The 24,472-nt window shown below is 34.2% G+C and overlaps 1 protein-coding gene across 3 annotated transcripts in view; it reads right to left on the bottom strand.

Moving 5' to 3' along the window:
• The window catches only part of LOC127175882 (protein diaphanous homolog 1), a 409,358-nt gene that overhangs the window by 71,717 nt on the left and 313,169 nt on the right, over positions 1 to 24,472 (bottom strand). For all 3 annotated transcript variants that reach the window (XM_051127189.1, XM_051127187.1, XM_051127188.1), the window contains 5 exons: positions 23,731 to 23,846; positions 18,725 to 18,789; positions 15,235 to 15,414; positions 10,337 to 10,948; positions 2,026 to 2,140 (listed from right to left, as the gene is read on the bottom strand). In XM_051127189.1, the coding sequence (XP_050983146.1) occupies positions 2,026 to 2,140; positions 10,337 to 10,948; positions 15,235 to 15,414; positions 18,725 to 18,789; positions 23,731 to 23,846 (1,088 nt within the window). The remainder of the gene's footprint in view (positions 1 to 2,025; positions 2,141 to 10,336; positions 10,949 to 15,234; positions 15,415 to 18,724; positions 18,790 to 23,730; positions 23,847 to 24,472) is intronic.

The following is a 24,472-nucleotide window of genomic DNA, read 5'->3' as shown; positions in this document are numbered from 1 at the left end:
TGACATTTCAAGGTTTCGTATTCCATATTCAAAACAGAAAACACTGTGTGTGTGTGTGTGTGTGTGTGAGAGAGTGAGAGAGAGAGAGAGACCGTGGCGGATGCATGACAACATCACACTCTTTGAAGGTCATTTGCTGAAGGGCGAAGCCACATACACAGACCTAAAACCTCACACACACTTAGACACACACACCTTGTTAAAGTCGACAGTGCTGTATATCGTATCAGATATAAATATGCAGTAAAACTGTAAAGGCCAGTCATAGAGGACAAAGAGCAGGTGGCAGGAAACACACACACCTACACCTGACACTTGCTTCGTGCTCATTTCTAATTCATGAGGGGCTTTTGCATACAGTCACCGAAAATATGACATCCGGGTGAATCTCATGAAACCTTCAAGATCATGTGCAGGTCATATTTCACCCCAAAAAAAATCAAGGAAAATAAATGAAACAATAATATCCTGAAACATGAGATTACTTTAGAACAATTAAGATTTGCACTTTTTGTTTTTTGTTTACATGACAATTAATCAAACTTCCGGTTCGTTTTTTGCATTTTTGGCGATTTGGTGTGCTGTTTTTTTTTTTTTTTTAAATTAATCATACTTTTCATTAATTGTATTGTATTTATAAATCAGGGTGGCAATTTTGGTTAATTTTAATTTAAATAAAAAAATTTATTTATAAATAATTAAATATGATTAGTATTTAATATATTATTAAGTATTAATAAATTATTAAAAATAAAACAATGCAAAAATGCAATAATTAAATATCTATATAGAGTGATTTCTGTTTTGAATATGGAATACAAATATATAAACAAAACAAATAATAAAACCAAATTTTATATGCTTTTGGCATTTTTATTTGATATATTTATACTAGGTGTCGCTTGATTATCGGCACCGATATTAAGCATTTTTGCAGTTATCGGTATTGGTCCTTTTCAAGACCAATTTACCGATAACATAATTTAACAGCATTTAAATAACATTCTTATCAGAGCCCTTGATATTCTTAAATTTGACTTTAACTTTCATTTTAACACCAGACATATATCGGTTCAAAATATGAATATATGAATATTTATAATTAAATATCCTACTATAACTAAATAATCAACAATAATCCTAAATAATAATAATTTCTCAAATATAAAGATGTTCTCCAAATATCAAGAAATGTCAAAGTGTTTATATATTATAATGATATTTTACAATAGTATACAAACAAAATAAGTTTTTTTGTTTTTAATATTTCAGATTTTTTTTTTTATTTTATATTACTATTTATCTTTAATATATTTTAATTTGTGTTTTAATTTTAGTACTTCAACTTAAATGAAGATTAGAATAAAATAAACTTAGGTTTTTTAAAAGTTAGTATTTCATTAATATTTAATATAAAACAATATATAAACATATAAACAAAACCAAGCAATAAGCAACAGTAACTGATACAATGAAAAAATGTATTTAAAAAATTATGTAAATGTGGTAATGCGAATTACAACTGAAAATGACAAAAATAAAATAATAAAATAATAAAAATAAAGTTTTGAGAGAAAAATGTACTTGACTAATGCAACAAACCTTAATGGTTCTAAATCTGGCTTCATTTTCTTTGTTTTATAGTTTTATTTCTTTTAGTTTTGGGGTAAATTGTGGACAAGTTTTTATGAGATTCACCTTCTCCTTCAGTAAACACACACACACACACTTCTCTGTAATCAAACTCAGCGCTGGTCCTGATGTTGTGCTTTACACTGAGATGACACTCATCTCTTTCACATCCCTGTATTCTGTCATCCATGTTTGGCCCTGTATGCTGCGGTGAGAGTCTCAGCGGACAGACACACACACACACACAGATGTGCAAGCACAGAGCAAGGACTGTCTCTTACCTTTAGAGGCTGTGTTGAGTAAGACAGACGGAGGAGAGAAAGAGAGACAGGTTTATATGTGACTGTGTGTGTGGTGTGTGTGAAGTGACTGGAGGATGGCTGATCTACTCACTCTTGGTCTGTGTGGAGAAGGTCAGGGTGAGTTTGGCAAACAGCTCCTTGTTCTCAAAGCGCTCCTCCTTGGCCTTCACCCAGAAGCTGTCTTCCAATAGATCCTCCGCTGCAATCTACAACATAAAACACTCATCAACACCTTTATCCCTCTGTATTTCCATCCATCCATCCATATATACATTTATCCATCTGGAAATATTTCAATCTTTTTAATTTCAGTTTTAATTATATTTTTGTAAATGAGTAATTTTAGTAACTTTATGTGCTTTAGTCCAGCAATTTTTAAGATGTATTTTTTCTTTATTTTTTTGTAAAATTTCCTATTTTTTTTCCCAATTTATTCTTTTTTTTTTTTTTTTTTTTTTTTTAATGATTTTTGTTGAGACCTTTAGTATTTTATGTGCTATTGTCAGTTTTATTTGAGACATATACACTAGGGTTTGACTGATTATCGGCACCGATATTAAGCATTTTTATGGTTATTGGTAATGGTCACTGTCAAAACCGATTTGCTGATAAAATCATTTAAAAGCATTTAAAGAAAGTTCATGTCAGAGCCCTTGTTGTTCTTAATTTTGACATTAACTTTCATTTTTACACCTGACATATAAATCGCTTTAAAATATCGGTTGTAAAGAACCGATAATTTGAACCAATATATATTAAAACATTAAGAATTAAAAAAAAACACTGAAATAAAAACTGAAATTTTACAAAAATAAATAAATAAATCTTCCTATTTTACAAAGTAAAATTAAAACTGAAAAAATAAAAATAAAAATAAATAAATAATAATAATAATAATAATAATATAAATAAAACAAAATTACAGGCAGACAACAAATACATAATTAATATAACTAATTATATCAATGTGCAATTATCCATATAATATAATTATAATTATCCATATTATCCATATTTTTTCTTTAATTGTATTTCAGTTAGTTGTGAAGACAGCATCTCTCATTTTCTTTTAACATTACTAAATGCGTTTTTTCTAAATCTAATATTTAACTTTTATTTAAATGAACAAAACTATTTAGTTAACAACAGAGACGCAAACCAAACAAAATTCTTCATCTGCATGAGATCAAACCCACAAAAATGACTATGTAAAACAGTTCTGGTGATAAAATCTGATTGGACGAGTCATTTTCAGCTACTGTAAATGGCTGATACACACAAACACTTGTGATGCACATCATTTGAGCTCTGTATTAATGCAGCACGTTGTTTCACAACCATAAACATCGTACAGTTAAGCTAATGACACGTGATGGAGGAACTGTTTTGCGCGCTTACTATTGTTAATACATTAATGTGCCTAACAACATCCCGTCCAGTCGGCTTATTGCTTTAATGCGCTCCTGGTATCTGGACAATATCATTAAGCAGACACTGCTGATACGATCATGCAGTTCAAATGTGTTTCTCCTTCATTTACGGATGCTGCACTGACTAATGGACCGTAGTTTGCGATTTTGGAGTCCGGGGCTTTATTTCACCCCCATTCGAGAAGATGAAACGCCACCGAGCGCTTTCTCACAGTCCCAACTCATAACCTCATTTATACAGAAGAAAAACGCTGCAAGTCTTGGGAGTAAAATGAGTTTAACAGCAGCGAACAGGCTGTCAGGATATGAGCACTGCTCCTCTGACTAACCGCCTTCAGACACCAACCAAAGACAGAATGAGAAATGTAGAACACGGATTAGAGGAAGACAGAATATGATAATAGACAGAGAATAAAAGAGGGTGAAACTCATTAAAACGGATCCCGATTTTACGCACAAAGGAGAGAAAGGCGACACGGTCCCAATGCACGCTGGGATGGCCAGACAAAAAACACTCACTGCCTCTGTAATTCTCTCATTCTCTGGCTGTTAATGCACACTGCACAAACCTTTCTAACGTCCATCATTCTGTCTTTTATGGTCCTGCGGCTCTGTTATCTAATACGGCTAAGCAATATAGCTGGAAAAAAACATGTCACTGTTTTTTAAATATAAATACAACTTGATTTATGTATGTAGGCTACCGTTCAAAAGTTTTCAAAGGTTCTTTCGAAAGAAATTAATACTTCTGTTCAGCAAGGTTGCATTAAATTGATCAAAAGTGGCAGTAAAGACATTAATAATATTACAAAAGATTTCTACTTCAAATAAATGCTGTTCTTTTGAACTTTCTATTCAGCAGAAAGTCCTGAAAAAGAAATTGCATCACAAATTCTACAAAAACAAAGCACAACTGTTTTGGACATTTATGATAATCCTGTTTCTTGAGCAACATACTATAAAGATTTCGGAAGAATCATGTGGCACTGAAAACTACAGTAATGATGTTGAAAATTCAGCTTTGATCACAGAAATAAATTGCATTTTAAAATACATTCAAACAGAAAACATGTATTTTAAATTCTAATAATATTACACAATATTGCTGTTTTTTACTGTATGTTTGATCAATTAAATAAAGCCTCAGTGAGCATAAAAGACTTCTTTCAAAAATCTTACCAGCCCCAAACTTTTGAACAGTAGCGCATTTGACATGGACTAAAATGTGCTTTTTTCCCCGCAAACAGTATAATAATTTTTTTTCAACCAATAGCCACTGCAGTCAATTAGAATCAAAATTATTAATGCATGATGTGGGGGAGGGGGAACTTTTGCAGTTAATGAGCAAGGAATAATATTTACTTCATTTCATTTATGTGCACCATAACAAAAGCAAGAAACTAAAGTATTACCCATGAATGAGAGTTTTAAATGATTCATTTAAACAGACGAATCAATGATAGGAATCAATCACGGAAATGAATTAAATGAACTGATTCTTGGCATCTGATGTTCAAAGTTGCTATAAAAATATTTATATTTGTGACTCATATTCATACAGCAGCAGGATGAAGCTCTGTATGAATCAATCCTTATAAAAACTTAAAAACGCATTAACAATATTGCATTAATCACAATGCCACTTTATCTTACAACCAGTGTTTGTTGTATCATTATGATACTTTTATAATTTTTATAAATATTCAGAATTATTTCATCTTTCTCTTTTCATTTTAAATTTTAGTTAAAGTTTTAGTAATTTTGTGTGGTTTTGTCTTTTTTTTTTTTATACATCTATAGTCTTATTTCAGTTTTAATCATTTTACTATTTTAGGAGTGTTATTTTATCATTATTACACTATTATAGTATTATAGATGCCTGTAGATCCACTTTTAGCTGCAATAACTTGAAGCATTCATTTTCTGTGTGACTTTATCAGTCTCTCACATCATTCTGGAGGAATTTGGACCACTCTTCTTTTCAACGTTGCTCCAGTTTATTGATGTTTGTGGCCATTTGTTTATGCACAGCTCTCAGCACAGCATTTGAGTCAGGATGAGCTCTGGACTTAGACTGGGCTATTGCAACACCTTTTCAGCCATTCTGTTGTAGATTTGCTGGTGTGCTTGGGATCATTGTCCTGTTGCATTACCCAATTTTGGCCCAACTTTAGATGTCAGACAGATGCCCTCGCATTTGACTGAGAATACTTCGATATTAGAGGAGTTCATGGCCAACTCAATGACTGAGGTGGCCCAGGTCCTGTGGCTACAAAACAAGCCCAAAATTTTCAGCCCTCCTCCAGCATGCTTGTCTTTTGGTATGAGGTGAATGTGCTGATATGCTCTTTAGGTTTTCACCAAACTTGGCGCTGTGCATTATGGCCAAACATCTCCACTTCGGTCTCGTCTGTTCAAAGGACATTATTCTAGAAGACTTGTGTTTTGTTCAGATGCAACTTTGCAGACCTAAACTGTGCTGCAATGTTTGTTTGTTTTTTAGATAGAAGAGGCTTTCTTCTGCCAAGCCTTCCAAACATGCCATTTTTGTCCCATATTTTTCTAATGGTATTGTCATGAACTTTATTGTTTAACATGTTAACTGAGGCCTGTAGAGTCTGAGGTGTAGCTCTTGGGTTGTCTGCCATTTCTCTGAGCTTTACACGGTCTGATATTGGGGTGAATTTTCTGGGATGTCCACTCCTGGAAGGAGAGGTGTCTGTTTTAAATGTCTTCCACTTGTGAATAAACTTCAAATCGTTTGGAAATGGCTGTGTTACTCTTCTCAGATTGATAGCAGCAGCAATTGCTTCTCTAAGATGATTGCTGATGTTTTACCTCCTTGGCATTGTGTTAACACACACCTGAAGACTCCAGTCCAGCAAACTGCCAAAGCTTAAGCTTTTATAGAGGTGCTCAGACTTGCTGATGATCAGTTAATCAAAGGTATTTGATTAGCAGTGCTTGACTGTTATTTACCCTCTTAATTCCAGTGTTAACAGTAAGGGTGTCCTAACTTTGTCACAAATCGCTTTTCCATTTTGGCTTTATTTTTGTTCAGTAAATAATGACACGGTGCAATTTATCATGTGGTGTTGTTCATCTGAGGTTTTATTTTCGAAATTTTAAGACCAGCCAAGGATATATGTATATATATATATATATATATATATATATACACACACACACACATATATACATATATATATATATATATATATATATATATATATATATATATATATATATATATATATATATATATATATATATATATATATATATATATTTATTCTGTTTTGATTTAGTCATTGTTCTGTGTTTTTATATATCTATATAGTTTTCATTAATTTCACTTTAGTTGTTATGGTTTCAGTTATTTTAGTACTTGAAGTTAAAGTAGACAAAAATGACAAACACTTACAAACTTTATATAGCAACTACCTGAAATAAATAAACAAATAACTAAATAGTAATAATAATAATAATAATAATAATAATAATAATAATAATAATAATAATAATAATAATAATAATACTTTTAATTTGTTAATATTATTTTTAATTTGTTACATTTTTCACGATTTTAATTTTAGTTAACTATAATAACCCTGCTAATAGCACTGCCAAAATCATCATCATATGTTTAACTAAAATTAACTAAATATTTTTGAATTTAAATTTTTATTTAAGTTTTAGCATTGTATGTGCTTGTTTTAGTATTTGAACTTACTCAAATAAAATCAGTTTAAGAAATAAAACTAGTTTAAGTGTTATATATAAATTTACCTTACAGTGCAGTGTGTAAATTTTAGCGGCATCTAGAGGAGAGGTAGCGAATTGCACATAGAGAAGCTCTGGTGGCCGACACAGGACAAAGATGTCATTGTCTGAGGTCAATTAAGGGATATAATTAATTATTCAGTAAACTGATATGTTATTGTGAATATTACTGTTACTTGCTCATCGTGTCAGTGCTTTATTCGCAAGAACAACATAGTGACAAAACATGCTCTGTAGAGCAGTTTGTCTATTTTAGGCTACTGTGGAAACATGGTGGCGCAATATAGCAATCTTCTTGTAAGGGGACCCACGGTGTATGTAGAGAGAAATTGCTCATTCTAAGGTAATAAAAACATAATGGTTCATAATGACATAAAAACATAGTTGCATGTATTATATTGCATTTCTGTCAGTAGATCCTCCCAAATATTACACACTGCACCTTTAAGGGTTGGTTAAATAATTTTATTTCAAGTAATCAAAATGTTTATGCTTTTAAATCTAGTTAACTATAATAACTCTGCTTATAACCAAAATCATCACGAAATACACTGGCACGCTGAAACTATTAAGCACTCAAAAACAATGCATCGCAATGACGAAGCATTTGTGAATGTTTAACATTCACCGTCAGTCAGAGAGCGCCTTAAATGACTGTCACTATGTAAGTGCAGCATCTCTCACCTCCATTTCCACTGAAATGCGAAAAGAAACATAAATCTGAGAGGAGAGGACGGGAATAAGATATATAAGGAGAAAGCGGAGGAGGCAAAGAGAGGTTAGGACACGGAGACAAGGTACAACCTCTAATGATACAGCAGCATCTAATTACCCTGAGAGAGAGAGAGAGAGAGAGAGAGAGAGAGATATGTGTGTGTGTGTGTGTGTGTGTGTGTGTGTGTGTGTGTGTGTCAGGGGCAGCATGAGATAAGGCTAGTCTGAGAGGATGAGAGGAAAGCGAAAAAAATGTTAATTTAAATTACAAAAGAATGCTGTCCTTTCTACCAGCAATTTAATTATCTTTCAGAGACACAGTCAAAAGACACAGGCTTATTAAAAAGCTATTTCACTGACATCCTCAAAGAGCTCTAACCACTGAGACTCTAAACACTCATGAATTCCACTGAAGCCATTAAAGAGTAGCTTTAGGCTAAAAGGAGACAGGGCCGTTTTGATGTTTTTACTCTTGTGGAGGGCGAGGAAAAGCCAGAGATGGAAAGAGAGAGAGAAAGAGAGAGATCAGAGGAGGAGAGGAGCGTGTTCATGATCAACAGCTCATCGTCACGCGTGTCACTTCCACTCCAAGTGGGCGACATACGGGTTGAAACTACGGCTATGCTGACACAAAAAAAAAACTTCTTTAACAGTACTATTGTCTTGTTTTCCATATCTAAAGTAAGATTCTGTTTACTTAAGAAGAGTTATGCATTACAGAATATATAAATAAATAACGTTTATTTAAGTTTATTTTTTCAACCCCATTGGCAAAAAGGTTAAATCATAAATCAATAAAATTCCAATTGCATTTATAATATAATATAATATAATATAATTCAGTTTCATTTAAAAAAAATCTACACGAATTTAGCCTTTTTATGCATGTTTTTTGCATATTTATATAACAATAGAAAAGTAGTGCAGTGGAATGCAAAAACTCAAACAAAATACGTGTTTTTGAAAACTAGTCTACATTTCAGTACATTTGATCTCAATTGTTCAAAACTGTTATGAAAGCAATCCAGCCAAATGTGCAGAAATTAACCACTATTAATTATGCAAGATTTGCCTGCAATCCATTTCATAATGCTGTTTATTTCGGCAAAAATCTTGTGCAATGCATCTGTAGTCAGTGTTACTTTAGTATCACTGATATATAGCTTTTGTTAATATTTTGAATTTTTAATTAAATAAAATTTTAATTTTAATTAAATTATAATATTTGTATAATATTTTATATGTTATGGTTTATTTAGGTCAAGGTTTGCTGATTCTGTTACTTTTTAAAATGTCTAGTTTTTGTTTAATTTTATTAGTTAATTTTAGTACTTAAATTTTAACTAAATAAATTGAGAAATGAGAACTGCTGCCTTGACAAGTAGCTGAAATAAAATAAGCTCAAGTTTTTTCTATTTTATTTTCGTTAACATTAGATTAATTAGTTAATGTTTTAGTTCAATAAGTATTTTTTAATGTTTTTTTTTTTTTTTTAGGTACCAATATTCTCATCAATGCATTTTTATTGTTAAAACCAGAAGGTCGAAAACTATTTTTATTTTTTACACTTTTCTCCTCTAGAAACATTATCTAGACAGCTACTATTTCTCTAGTAGTTGTTAGACTAATAGTCATGCTGAAGACTCTTGTTTTCAGAGAATATGTTAAATTAACTTTTCTTTTATTACCCCACTTGCGAACATTTATTTATTCTTTTTGTAAAGTATATCATCTAATAGAATAAATTGAAACAAATAAATAAAACTTTAAACAAAATTCTTTGCCAGTACCATTTATAATACTAATAATAATATAATTTATGTGTGAGATGCTGATGAGACAATTGCAAGTCGTATTTTCAGAGAATATCATCTTCATTTTCCTTACCCCACTGGCAAACCATTTTATTTTTATTTTTTAACAGGATATTTTATTATTTACATGTCATTCATCTAATGAACACATACTAAGATATTTTTGATGAAATCCGAGTTCAACCCCTTTAATTCAAGGGGTTGAACAAAAATATAACACAAAATGGGTTCATTCCGACTCCGTTGAACCCAAGGTACAACATGTACTTTGTCACTGCTATGCTGCAATAAACATCTTCATCAAGATCTTCTGTTACAATACACTGACAACACACATTAGTGTTCAAACATGTAAAAGTGAACTTCGTATTCGATGACCCCTTTAATTTGTGTTCAGAAGATGAACTAAGGTCTTATGGGTTCGTCACGCGAGTGAGTAATTAATGACAGAATTTTCATTTTTGTGAGAAATATTACCTTTAAGTATAAATAATTCAGTTCATTTTTACGCCTTTCTTCTCTAGAATCATTACTTACCTTGAGCATTAAAACAGCTGCAGCTAGTTCTCTAATAGTCATTAGACTAATAGTGAGGCTAATGAGGCAAATGTACCATCATTTATAGGCGAAACAGAAGGTGCAGATGTGTCAGAACATTTACCTTGCTCCAGTTGGCTCTCTTCAGCTGCACCTCAGGTTTGTAGTCTTTCTTAGGCTGGAGGCCGAAGGGCAGCTGAGGAACAGGAGGCGCCCATCCACCGAACCCGCCAGGAGGGGGCGGAGGCATTCCAGGACCGCCCATTGGAGGAGGTGGTGGAGGCATACCAGGCATCCCAGGTGGAGGAGGTGGAGGCGGTGGCATACCAGGCATCCCAGGTAAAGGTGGAGGAGGCGGTGGCATACCAGGTGCTCCAGGTAAAGGAGGAGGAGGAGGCGGCATATTGGCTGCCCCAGGTAGAGGCGGAGGCGGAGGGGGTGGCGGCATACAAGCCGCTCCAGGTAGAGGCGGAGGCGGAGGGGGTGGCGGCATACAAGCCGCTCCAGGTAAAGGAGGTGGCGGAGGGGGTGCAGGCAGGCCAGGTGCTCCGGGCAGAGGAGGCGGCGGCGGCAGCATGCCCGTCTGTCCCTGTGGGGGAGGAGGTAGGCAGGCTTCACCAGGACGAGGTGGGGGCGGCACTGTGGAAGATGATTGGCTGGGGGGCAGAACCACAGGCACATGCACGGTGATCACCTTCGCTTTGGCTTCTTCGAGATCTTTTGAGAGCTTCTCGATCTGAGAAACAGAAAAAAAAAAAAAAGTGAACATAACTTTCTATTTTTTTTTACGGAGGATAATACTATTAAATCCATGTTTTTTTTCCCCACAGAATAAAAAAAAAATAATTGTGACAAAACAATTCTATGACAGTGTTTTAGTACCATGCTTTTAAAAATGACTGAGATAATAAAGCCGTAACACTGAGAATAAAGTTGAAATTACAACAATAATAAAGTAGTAATATTTATAAAGTCAAAAAAATAATAATTTATTCAATTTCAATTCTCGTACTGTTTCGATTTCGACTGTACTGTCGTACCACTCCGACTGTATTCTCGTACCATTTCAACTTTGTCATATGCAGGCATCGCAATGACATGGTCCGCTAAACTAGTTGCTTATTTTTCTGGATTTAAACATTCTTCAAAACATTTGGGAGTACACTTGTAAGTACACAAGTCAGCAAAATATGTAAGTGTTCTAGCTGTTTTTGGATATTTGATTAAAAAAAAAAAAAAAAAATCATACATATTGTGCTTTTAAATCTCAATCTTACATATTTTTATGATTTAACATGGTACTAAAACGCTGTCGTACAATTCAAACTTTCCATAATTGTGAAAAATAAATTCAGAATTGCTAATTAAACTCATAATTACAAAAAAATAAATGTCAGAATATTGTAAATTTTTGTTTTGTTGAGTTTACATCTTAATTTTTTTCCACCACAATTTCGAAGATTATTGGGTGTGATCTTCCCACTATTGATGAGATCTACATTTCACATTTGCAGAAAAGTACAACAATCTTGAAAGACTCCTTACATCTAGCTAGACATCTATTTTCACCTCTTCCTTCAGGCAGATGCCTTAGAGCAATTAAAATTAGGACCATTGTTTTCTTAAAGGGGTCATGCTAAGTTCACTTTTACATGTTGTTTGAACATTAATGTGTGTTGGCAGTGTATGCACAAATCTACCCTATAATGATAAAAATCCATGCAGTGGTTTTTAATTAATCTGTAAAAATAATATTCCCTTTTTCAAATCGAGCCATTCTCAGATGCCCATCATTGTGACATCACACCAACAGAGGCCACTCCCTCGAAGATGCAGTGGATTACATTTGTTTGTGAAGGGAATGCGCCTCCCGTTCTACATATATCCGTCTATGTTTGCGTGAATCATTCGTGATCCAGCTTCACTTACAGCAGAAGTGAATATAAGGTTTTTTTTTTTTTATGAATCTTTGCGATTGCCTTTCCTAATAATGTGCTAGTTAGCAAGTTTAGCGGCTAAATGCGGCTAAAGTAAACAGGCTTGTCACTCCACAGAGAGAAGAGAGGGGCGGGGCTAGCAGAGCTCATTTGCATTAAAAGCAGCCTCGACCAGAATGGGATTATTTTTGCAGAGATGATTTTGGCAAGGTAAAAAGGGTGTTTTACACTACCATTGAGAATTTTTAACCACAGTATATTATAGACTTTTCATTAAGACCCTAAAGAATCATATCAACTTGGGAAAATGGGCATTCGATGACCCCTTTAACAGCACTTTTTTGTAGAATTGTTCCTCTTAATTCCTCCTAATTCCTCTGGTATCTATGCATCTGCATTCCATTCCTTATAACTGATGGGATTTATAAGTATTGTTGTATGTATTTATGTATGTATTTTCTTTATACATTTTATTATTGTTGATTAGCTCAACAAGTAAATTCCTAGGTTCCAAATAACTAGGTTGTTATGGCAATAAACAAAAAAATAATAATAAAAAAAAAAGTAATAGCAACTTTTTTTCCCCTTCACAGCTTCAAGTTTTCAGTTACGTCACAGATTTTTTTTTGTATTCTGTAATTTTTTTAAACTGTAGTTTGTTTTATCTTTTGAGAACAATAAGGAACACAGAGGTACTCATGAACATTAAAAACTTTTTAACAAAATACAAGTCAATCATCTCTGTAACTATTCTTACACTATAATTTAGTGTCAGGGATTTGTTCAAATCACTACTTATTCATGTCTGGCGTGTAAATTAAGTTATCGATAAAATTGTGACCGTCACGAACACCATAGCATGAGAGGCACTGCTCACATTTTCAGCATAAAATTTAAAATCTAGTTAACTGATGAAGGGAGAGAGACAGACAGACAGAAGAAGGTCAGGCCAGAGTTGGAAGCACATAAGGGAGTGTCTAAATTCATGTCTAATTAGCAGCATAATTTATTTACCCAGAACTTGGCAGAACTCATTAAAAATGACCAGCCTGTTAATGTCACATCAGAGAGAGAGACTCTGAAGTAGTTCACGAGGTTCTAGCTGAAGTTTCTGACGCTTGTTTATCTGTAGGTGACGGCTTGGTTGAGCTCAGCAACTTCTCTCCGACTATATACGGATGGACAGACGGAGCGTCCGAACATCTGAACGTCTGCTGACGGCTGCGTTTCATCTCTTTCCACTGTAATTATCTGTAGTGCGTCTGTGTTTGTTAGATAACCGACAAACATCAGTTCTGTCCTTCCTGTTCTATTAATATCTCTCCTTCTCTCACACTTGTTTACTCTCTTCTCTGTTTATACTCTCACAGAAACACAATCTGGTCGACTTTGCAGTTTATTCTGGTCAAGAACTGCCCACTTATAGAGGAACAGACAGTCTGATCTGGGGCGGATTATTGGAAAATGTGTGCTGAATACGTTTTTAGATTTATTGAAGCATTCTGGTACTTTAAAACCCAACTTAGTTTGCCACATTGCAGCTTTCTTAATATTTTTTTTTCGTCTGGTCTTCCAGCCCAAATATATAAATATTTGAAAGAATGTAAGAAAAAAAGAAAGAAAACAAGAAAACAAATAAAAATAGCAAAAATGTCTTGTTTAAAAATAATGTGCTTGAATTTGGGCACAAAAATAAATAGTTGTTTTCTAAACAATTAAATTAAATGATGATTATCTATGAAAATCTTTTCACTTTTAAAACACTTTTAAACAAACATCTTGCATTATAAATGTTTGTGACCATTTTCAATTTAAAAAACATTTTGATTTATAAAAATTCACTGTAACCAACCAAGCATTACATTACATTATTCTCCACCATTTAAAAAAAAAAAAAAAAAAAAAAAAAATTGTAAATGTTTTTAAAATCTGTAAAATATCTAAAAATATATTTTATTTTTTATAAACAATATTAATTCATTGTGAATAATGGCCTTTTTATATATAATTTTTAAATATGATTTGTTGAAAACTTCATATTATTAAAATATATCTATTTCAAAAACAAATCATAAGAAGAAGTCTAAGTAAATGTATTTGCTGCTTATAAAAATAAGATAAGTGTGTTATCAGAATTTGGTATGTACAAAAATAAAGTTTTTTTTTTTTTCTTTGCCTGCCATGTATAATTATTGTACATCTAAAATCATATGTACTGTGGGTACATTCTGGAAATTTCCACCACAAAACCATTTTTTTTTCGTAACAAATATCACAATAAATGAATAAATAAATAAAATTGTGAAATTGTCTGTCAAAAGATACTGATGGACCCCTTTCATAGACTGTGATGAAGTGTTTCTACAGTTATTAATGAAGTAAGCGTACATTTATGACACAATACTTTGTGTTTTACTACTTTGAAATTAAATGACTGAAATCTGGTTAACACTTATTTGAATTAACAGCAAATTTGACATCATTCTCTCTTTTGACAAACGTAACCAATTTCTCAATATTTTTTTTCCTCCTTCGGAAAGTCAGAGAACTAGCTATTGTGATTTTTTCTTTCTCTTCCTTTTGCTACTGGAACAAATGGGAACACAAAAATATCATTTTATGTTTGAAATATAAAATACATTTGTTGCTATTTGTTTCAGTTTACACTTCTGAGTAGTGATCGGCCTATTTTTTTTTTTTTATTTATTTATTTTTTTTTACAGATACCGTTATCGATTATTTGCATGTTTTTGTGCCCGATAACCGATATTTATTTACTGTTATAAAGTTAAAAAATGACTGAGTGAAGTAAGTCCATACTTCACTTTGATTTTTCCTCATTTCAGTCAAAATGCTTAAATATCGGGAAAATATCGGTAAATCGATATATCGGTCGATCTCCACTTCTGAGAATGCTGGAAATGTGTAAACAAACAGGAAGTTCTGCCTTAAACTCACGCCATTGGTGCCATTGAGTCAATGTTGGGCAGTTCAACCAGATTGCAGTTCTGTTAGGTGTCGCTATAACATAATTTTCCTCTAAATGACATCATTTCCTGTCGGTGTGATAGTTAAAGTCCTGTACCTTCTCTTTCAGTTCACTGATCTCTGACTGCAAGCCCTGGTTCTCTTTCTCCTGGTCACTCTTCTCTTTCCCCAGCTTCTCTTTATCAGTACTCAGCTCCAGAACCTTCTGCTCGTAATCGGCCTCCAGCTTCTTCAGCTCCACCTGCAGCTCATGACGGGCCGTCAACTCTGCATCCAGCTGCACACAACAGAGCATCCATCATTAGAACAACATAAACGCCAGTATGTGTAGAAATGTCACAAAAAAATAAAAGAATAAAAAACAAATGCACGCACATACATTTACGACAAAAAAGCAAAGCAAAAACCTTTTGAATAGTTTGAGATGTCAAAAGTTTGGAGTGTGTAAAATTTAATGCTCTTCAACTCACCAAGACTACATTTATTTGATTAAAACGACAGCAAAAACAGTAATATTGAGAAATATTACAATCCAAAATAGTTGATTTCTATGCAAACATACTGTAAAATGTAATTTATTTATGTGATGCAAAGCTGAATTTTCAGCACCATTACTTCAGTCTTCAGCATCACATGATCTTTCAGAAATCATTCGAATGTGCTGATTTGCTGTTTAAAAAACATTTCTGATTATTATCAATGCTGAAAACAGTCATGCATGTTAATATCTTTGTGATAGGTCATACATTTTATTTTTCACAACTCTTTAATGAATAGAAAAGGTTTAAAAGAACATAATTTTCAGTCCTTTCTGAATAAAATTTTTATTTTTTTAATTGTTACTTACATCAAACTTTTGAACAGTACTGTATACAGCATTTTAAAAATAAATAATAATATGCTAAAAGCATTTCAAACCGCAATGAGACACCACATCACATGAGCTCATTACGTTGCTTGTATAATTCTGTGCGTGTCATCCAGAAGGTCAAGCGCATCGCATGCAGAATCTCAAGCAGGGCTGTGTGTTTGTATACTGTGCACAGTATATACTGCAAAAACAGTATGAATCTTCATTTGACCAAAGTGATATATTGTGTTATCAATAAACTCTCAAGTGACCTGTGTTTACACAGTGACCCTCAGTTTATCACTATGAAGGTGGTTTGTTTGTTGTTGTCAGCACGGGCGGCTCAGAGGATGGATTCAAGAACAAATCTGAGCCGAAATGGAGTCTCTGTGGATTTTAGTATTCACCTCACAAACTTGCACAAAATCTGTCCTTCTGCCTCACACAGACAGACGTTGACAATTTCCGGTGACATTGACAGCGGGTGTTTGCAAGCCAGACATGCAATTACGTGACAGCAGCGGAAATGGAAGGGTCACATGCGCGCACACACACACACACACACACACACACACACTTTCTCCATGTGTTAGTAATGAGAGTCGTTTGCTGTCGCTCTACTGACGACACACTGCTATTACTCTGAATTAGAAAGGGAAGGAGGGGAAGAGAGAGGAAGAGTAAACACTCGCCTGACAAGCCCGACAGAACACAAATGCATAAGCAAAGAAGAGAGTATTTCAGTGTTTACTTTATTTGAGCTCTAACAGAGAAAACCACACACACACACACACACACACATACGCACACACAGAGAAAAGGGTAAATCTCAGGAAACTTGTCAAGAACGTGTCAAGGTCACATTGCACCCCTCAAAAAAAATGAAAGAAAATTATATTTTGCTGTAAAAAAAATCTGCCTATAAAAGAATCATTGGTTTATAAGAGATTTAAACTATTTTGTATTATTTTTCTTGTTCTGTCCTTGAGCTTATAAAACCAGAGCATTGTAATACTATATGCATATAGTATCAAAACAAAAAAAAAAAAAAAAAGTTTGGAAACACCCCTGGCAAAGTGTGGTTTTGAACGATATCAGCATAAATCCTTATTTTTTGGTGCAAATACATTAAAGTAACTTGACATTATCATTGAAGACCAGCTATAATAATTTTTATTTTGATTACATATTAATGGCAATATATACATGTCAAAGTCAGACATGCCTCTTTGCCAGCTGTGGTGCCTGGTTACTGGTTTTTAAAAGATTTTTGGGTCAGCACACCTTAACAGCTTCAACAACTGATTGCCAATTAAGTTTAGAATATAATGAGTTTAGGCCCTGATTATGTAGAGCAGTAATAGCTGCTAATGGTGGATATTTTGATGAATCGAAAATTTTAGTTTTTTCTATGTATAAACTGTTTATGTAATAAAATATGTTTTTGTAGTTTGTGTTGTCCCTTATCAGTGCAAAATTATCACAAATTAAAAAGGATTCATGACAATATTGTTCAAAACCCCACTTTTCTAGGGTGTTTCCAAACTTTTGGAGGGCAGTGTTTATTACCATCAAAGTGTTTTTTTTTTTTTTTTTTTTTTTGATACTTCATGCATTACTATATTATGTATGCATTACGGTAAAGAAAATGAAATTCATGATAAGAATTTAACTGCTTAATTGTCATGAAAATAAAATTATATAATGTGAAAAATACATAACATACATCTGTAACACTTAAACATCATGGCAGTATTTGCTGCACTGCAATTAATTTATGCTTTAAATTAAAAATATTTTTACATAAAATTGGTTATTTTTAATTGTAATACAGTTAAAAAAAAAAAAAAAAAAAAAAAACTGTATTACAGAACTGAGAATCGAATAAAAATCATTAGTGAGTTGCAAACAAAGAATTAAAGTAAAACATCAAGATTATAGTAATGAGAATTTTAAGGTTAAACGTTTTTGTCATGAAAATTAATGTCATGTGACAGAAATGTAACTTTTTAGCTGTAACATTTACACATCATGGTAGAACGTGACATTGCAAACTTAATTCATGGTGATAATTAAAAAAATATTAACATTCTATAAATTTTTAATTGTAATACAGTAGGAAAACACTGCATTACAGTAATTTGAATCATTAGTGAGAGTGGCACACAAAAAAATAAAGTAAAACAACAGAATGCAGTATGGTAATCAGAATTTGAGACTTAAATGTGCTTAACTGCCATGAAAATAATGCCACAATGCAAAAAAAAAAAAAAAATCCATAACAAATTATAGTAGACTAGAGTATTTTTTTCTTTTCTTTTTTTTTTTTTTTTTTTTTGAGTGAAATATGACCCGGAATTGTTTTTTTGAGAAACCCACACAAGATGCACACATATACAACAGTACATGCATTCAGATAAAGACACACAAACACACACGCAGGGTAATTGTAGACTGTGTGGTGAGTTTGGAGGGAAGATGTCAGGAAGAGACAGGAAATCTCCGTTCTGCTCATCTCACCTCCCAAATTACACATCTGTCAACTGACAGGCGCGCTGAGACAGCGGGGGGCGTCTGGGAGCAGCGGCTGTATGTGTGTGTGTGTGTGTGTCACAGTAGGTCTGCTGTTGTTGATCGATATTGGAGAGCCGTTCGATGCATTACAGCAGACAATGATTTAGTTTAAATCTGTGTGTCATTCAACCAGGCTAAAGCGTGTGTTTGCCCATGTCAATACCTTCTTTTCCAGCTCCGTGGCCTTAGCTTCACTGATTTCCACTTTGGTCTGATCAACCATGTTATCTAGAGAGAAAGAGAGACAGGCAGTGAGTGAATAGACGGTTTTAGAGGTGTGTGTGTGTGTGTGTGTGTGTGTGTGTGTGTGTGTGTGTGTATAAAGTGCCCTTCACTGCGACAAGTCTCTTTTCCTCCTGTGATTCGTGCTCTGATTACTGAACGATCTAATTAAAATCTGCTGCTCGCTCCATCCCATCCCAAACTCACGCTAAAATAAGAAACCCAAAAGCGCCTTTGAAATCACCACACAAAGGGCAGCATACATTTATACATCTAAAGCTCCTGGAAAACTCTTCTCAGACCCTAAAGTCTCTCTGAACTCCAGATCAATATCACTCGCCTGTGTGGCGTTACAAACCAAAAAGAACCTCGGGATAGTGAACAAAGCTTAGTTTAACCGGTGAGTCAGACAGCGAGAGGGTCAGCGCTGACGTCAACAGCCAATGGGTGGGGGGTGGGGTTTTTTGGTGAGATATGATAATGAGATCACAGGTGGCAGACAGAATGGAAGTACAAGAGGAAGTATGCAAACAAAATTTGAAATACAAAAGGAAATACACAAGGATGTTCATGAGGAAGGAAATTTGAAAGCATGCATAGAAGTTCATAAGGAAGTAAGGAAGTATGACAGGAAGGATGGAAGTAAGGAATGATGTTTGTAAGGAAGCTCTGAAGTATACAGCAAAGCATGCATGGAAGTTCAAAGAGAAGTAAAGACAAAGGACAGAAGTATGGAATGATGTTTGAAAGGAAGTTCAGAAGGAAGTATGAAAGAAAGGATGGAAGTACTAAGGAAGTTTGAAAGGAAGTTCTGAAGTATAGAGCATAGTATGTATGTCAGAAAGGATGGAAGTATGGAATGATGTTTGAAAGGAAGTTCAGAAGGAAGTACAAAAGGAAGTTCGGAAGGAAGTATGAAAGGAAGGATGGAAATACAGAAAGGAGTTTGAAAGTACAGAGCAAAGTATAGACAGAAGTTCAAAGGGAAGTAAGGAAGTATAATAGAAAGGATGGAAGTATGGAGGTACAGAAGGAAGTTTGAAGGAAGTTCTAAAGTATAGAGCAAAGTATGCATGGAAGTTCAAAGAGAAGTAAGGAAGCATGACAGAAAGGAAATATGGAATGATGTTTGAAAGGACGTTCATAAGGAAGTACAAAAGGAAGTTTGAAAGGAAGCATAAAAAGAGGGTTGGAAGTACAGAACGAAGTTTAAATGGAAGTTCTGAAGAATAGAGCAAAGAATGCATGGAAGTTCAAAAAGAAGCAAGCAAGTAGGACAGAAAGGATGGAAGTATGGAATGATGTTTAAAAGGAAGTTAAGGAGGAAGTACAAAAGGAAGTTTGGAAGGAAGTTTGAAAGGAAGTTCTGAAGTACAGAGCAAATAATGTATGAAAGTTCAATGGGAAGTAAAGTAATATGAAAAAGGATGGAAGTATGAATGATGTTTGAAAGTATTCATAAGGAAGTACAAAAAGAAGTTTGGAAGGAAGTATGAGAGGAAGGACAGATATACAGAAGGAAGATCTGAAGCATAGAGCAAAGTATGCATGGACGTTCAAAAGGAAGTAAGGAAGTATGACAGAAAGGATGGAAATAAGGAATGATGTTTGAAAGGAAGTTTAGAAGGAAGTACAAAAGAAAGTTTGGAAGGAAGTATGAAAGGAAGGATGGGAATACAGAAGGGAGCTTGAAAGGAAGTTCTGGAGTATAGAGCAAAGTATGTATGAAAGTTCAAAGGGAAGTATGGAATGATGTTTGAAAGGAAGTTCAGACAGAAGTAAAAAATGAAGTTTGGAAGGGAGTATAAGAGGAAGGATGGAAGCAGAGAAGGAAGTTTGAAAGGAAGTTCTGCAGTATAGAGCATAGTATGCATGAAAGTTCAAAGGGAAGTAAGGAAGTATGACAAAAGGAAAGGAAGTATGGAATGATGTTTGAAAGGAAGTTCATAAGGAAGTACAAAAGGAAGTTTGGAAAGAAGTATAAAAAGGATGGATGGAAGTACAGAAGGAAGTGTAAATGGAAGTTCTGAAGAATAGAGCAAAGAATGTATGCAAGTTCAAAGAGAAGTAAGCAAGTAGGACAGAAAGGATGGAAGTATGGAATGATGTTTGAAAGGAAGTTAAGAAGGAAGTACAAAAGGAAGTTTGGAATGAAGCATGAAAGGAAGTATGGAAGTACATAAGGAAGTCTGTAAGGAAGTTCTGAAGTACAGAGAAAAGAATGTATGAAAGTTTAAAGGGAAGTAAAGAAGTATGAAAAGGATGGAAGTATGAATGTTGTTTGAAAGTGTTCAAAAGGAAGTACAAAAAGAAGTTTGGAAGGAAGTATGAAAGGAAGGACAAAGGTACAGAAGGAAGTTCAGAAGCATAGAGCAATGTACGCATGGAAGTTCAAAAGGAAGTAAGGAAGTATGACACAAATGATGGAAATAAGAAATGACGTTTGAAAGGAAGTTCAGAAGAAAGTACAAAAGGAAATTTAGAAGGAAGTATGAAAAATGGATGGAAGTACAGAACGAAGTTTGAAAGGAAGTTCTGAAGTGCAGAGCATAGTATGCATGAAAGTTCAAAGGGAAGTAAGGAAGTATGACAAAAGGATGGAAGTATGGAATGATGTTTGAAAGGAAGTTCAGAAGGAAGTACAAAAGGAAAATTGGAAGGAAGTATGAAAGAAAGGATAGAAATACAGAATGAAGTTTCAAGGAAATTCTGAAGTATAGAGCAAAGTATGCATGGAAGTTCAAAGAGACGTAAGGAAGCATGACAGAAAGGAAAGGAAGTATGGAATGATGTTTGAAAGGAAGTTCATAAGGAAGTACAAAAGGAAGTTTGGAAAGAAGTATAAAAAGGATGGATGGAAGTACAGAAGAAAGTGTAAATGGAAGTTCTGAAGAATAGAGCAAAGAATGTATGCAAGTTCAAAGAGAAGTAAGCAAGTAGGACAGAAAGGATGGAAGTATGGAATGATGTTTGAAAGGAAGTTAAGAAGGAAGTACAAAAGGAAGTTTGGAATGAAGCATGAAAGGAAGTATGGAAGTACATAAGGAAGTCTGTAAGGAAGTTCTGAAGTACAGAGAAAAGAATGTATGAAAGTTTAAAGGGAAGTAAAGAAGTATGAAAAGGATGGAAGTATGAATGTTGTTTGAAAGTGTTCAAAAGGAAGTACAAAAAGAAGTTTGGAAGGAAGTATGAAAGGAAGGACAAAGGTACAGAAGGAAGTTCAGAAGCATAGAGCAATGTACGCATGGAAGTTCAAAAGGAAGTAAGGAAGTATGACACAAATGATGGAAATAAGAAATGACGTTTGAAAGGAAGTTCAGAAGAAAGTACAAAAGGAAATTTAGAAGGAAGTATGAAAAATGGATGGAAGTACAGAACGAAGTTTGAAAGGAAGTTCTGAAGTGCAGAGCAAAGTATGTATGAAAGTTCAAAGGGAAATAAAGAAGTATGACAAAGGAGGTAAGTATGGAATGATGTTTAAAGAGCAAAGTATGCATGGAAGTTCAAGAGAAGTAAGGAAGTAAGGCAGAAGTACGGTATGATGTTTGAAAGGAAGTACAAAAAGAAGTTAAGAAAGTATGAAAGGAAGGACGGAAGTACAAAAAGGAAGTTCTGAAGTATAGAGCAAAATATGCATGGAAGCTCACATGGATGTTCAGAAGTATGACAGGTAGGATGAAATTATGCAAGTTAGTATAGAAGGAAGTTTGTAAGGAAAATGGGTAGTTTGAAAGGAAGATTGAAAGAGTTCAATATAATGGAAACATGGAAGTAGAATGGAAGAATGAAAGGAAAGATGAATAGAAGTAAGGAAGTTTGTATGGCGGGAAGTACAACAGGAAGGATGAACGTATGGAAGGAAGTTTGGAAAGTATAGAACAGGGGTGGGCTGGAGGCTTGGAGGGCTGATGTCCTGCAGAGTTTAGCTCCAACTTGCCTCAACACACCTGCTGGGAAGTTTCTAGTATGCCTAGCAAGAGCTTGATTAGCTGGTTCAGGTGTGTCTAATTGGGGTTGGAGCTAAACTCTGCAGGACACCGGACCTCCAGGACCGAGTCTGGGCACCCCTGGTATAGAAGGATAGTGTAGAAGGAAATTTAAAAGTTCAGTAGGAATAATGGAAGTAGGATTGAAGCAAGTATGAAAGGAAGTTTAAAAGGAAAGAAAAAAGAATGGACTTTTGTACGGAAGCAAGTTTAAAAGGAAGGATAGATTGAAGAGAGGATGTTTGAAAGAAAGTTCAGAAGTCAGAGCAAAGTATGCATCAAAGTTCCTAAGGTTATATGGAAAAACGACAAGAAGGAAGTATAGAAAGAACATTCGAAGGACATTCAAATGCAAAGATGAAAGGAAGAAAGAAGGTTGAAAATATCAAAGGGAGTATGGAAGGAAGAAAATGTTTAAGTACAGAGGAAAATACAGAATGAAAACTATGTTGGGAAGTACAGAAGGAATTAAAGATACCAATTTTCAAAATGTGTTTAATCAAATGGCTTAGAATCAACATTAATCTCTTCATTTTGAAAACAATTACATTTAATCAGCTAAAAAGTATGAACATCAATACTATTACAGAAATGTAACAAATATGCATAACAGTATATTACTTTATGATTAAAACCGACATTCTCGCTGATCAAATATACAAATCTTAGGCCTAGATATCTTTTCAGTAAACCTGAAGAATCTTTAGCCCAAACATCAGACCCACACAGCTAATGTGAGCCAAACCACATGCCGTCTCCGACAAATACTACAAGCTAATGACAAAATGAGCTTATTTTTATTAAATCCTAAAGAGCGTGTTTGTGAGCGCTCTCAATGTCACGCCGGATTATTCTGGATGAGATTTGAGATGTTCTTATGTTTTTTCGTGGGTGTGTGATTCAGACTGCTGCCACCCAGTGGCCAAATGCAACATTACAGTATCTTGTGTTTATCTCTTACCAATCAGATGGCTCACTTCCAGGTCAAACTTCCTGCATTTGAAGTCTGGATCACAGCCGTTCCTGTGCAGAACGATCTGAGCCGTACACTCATCGATAAGTTTATAGTATTGAGGCCTGAGAGACAGACAGAAAGAGAGAAACGTCAATCCGTGTTCAGCTAGATTCAGTAAGAAGATTCTAAACCTCGGAAGGAAGCCAAACAGAGATATTGAGCGGTGAGTTCATAAAATAAAATAAGAGATTTTCATCACACTGTTCGGCACAGGGTCACACACACCAGCCGTCCATGACGACCTCCAGTGGCCTTTCAAAATGAGACACTGTAGACAATCTTATCCATCAAAACTGAGATGCTCAGAAATGCTGTCTAGGTAGGCAGCTCACGAGTTTTGAAATGCAGCCCATGTGGGATCGTGCGAAGTGAGATGTCATTTTAAAACGTGCATGCTCAAAAAATATAATATTTATGTATTTGAATGAAAATTCATTCATTTGAATGACATAGTTTTAATACAAACATGCAAAAAAGCTTAATGTGATGCATATTTGTCTGTCTTTTTTATACATGAAGCAGAAAAAAAGATTTTTGCACTCCAAAAAAGGTAGTTATCTGCAACTATATCATTTAAATGATCATATTTTTAAAGTGCATTTATTTAAATTGCTTAGAATGTGAAGGCTTGGTTATTATAGCTACCTAAAACATTTTAAAAAGTTACCTGAAATCAAATGTTAACTGA

The sequence above is a fragment of the Labeo rohita genome, chromosome 14, assembly GCF_022985175.1.
Source record: "Labeo rohita strain BAU-BD-2019 chromosome 14, IGBB_LRoh.1.0, whole genome shotgun sequence".
NCBI lineage: Eukaryota > Metazoa > Chordata > Actinopteri > Cypriniformes > Cyprinidae > Labeo > Labeo rohita.
Note: the sequence above shows the minus strand (reverse complement) of the source record. Positions and strands in the feature narration are given on the sequence as shown.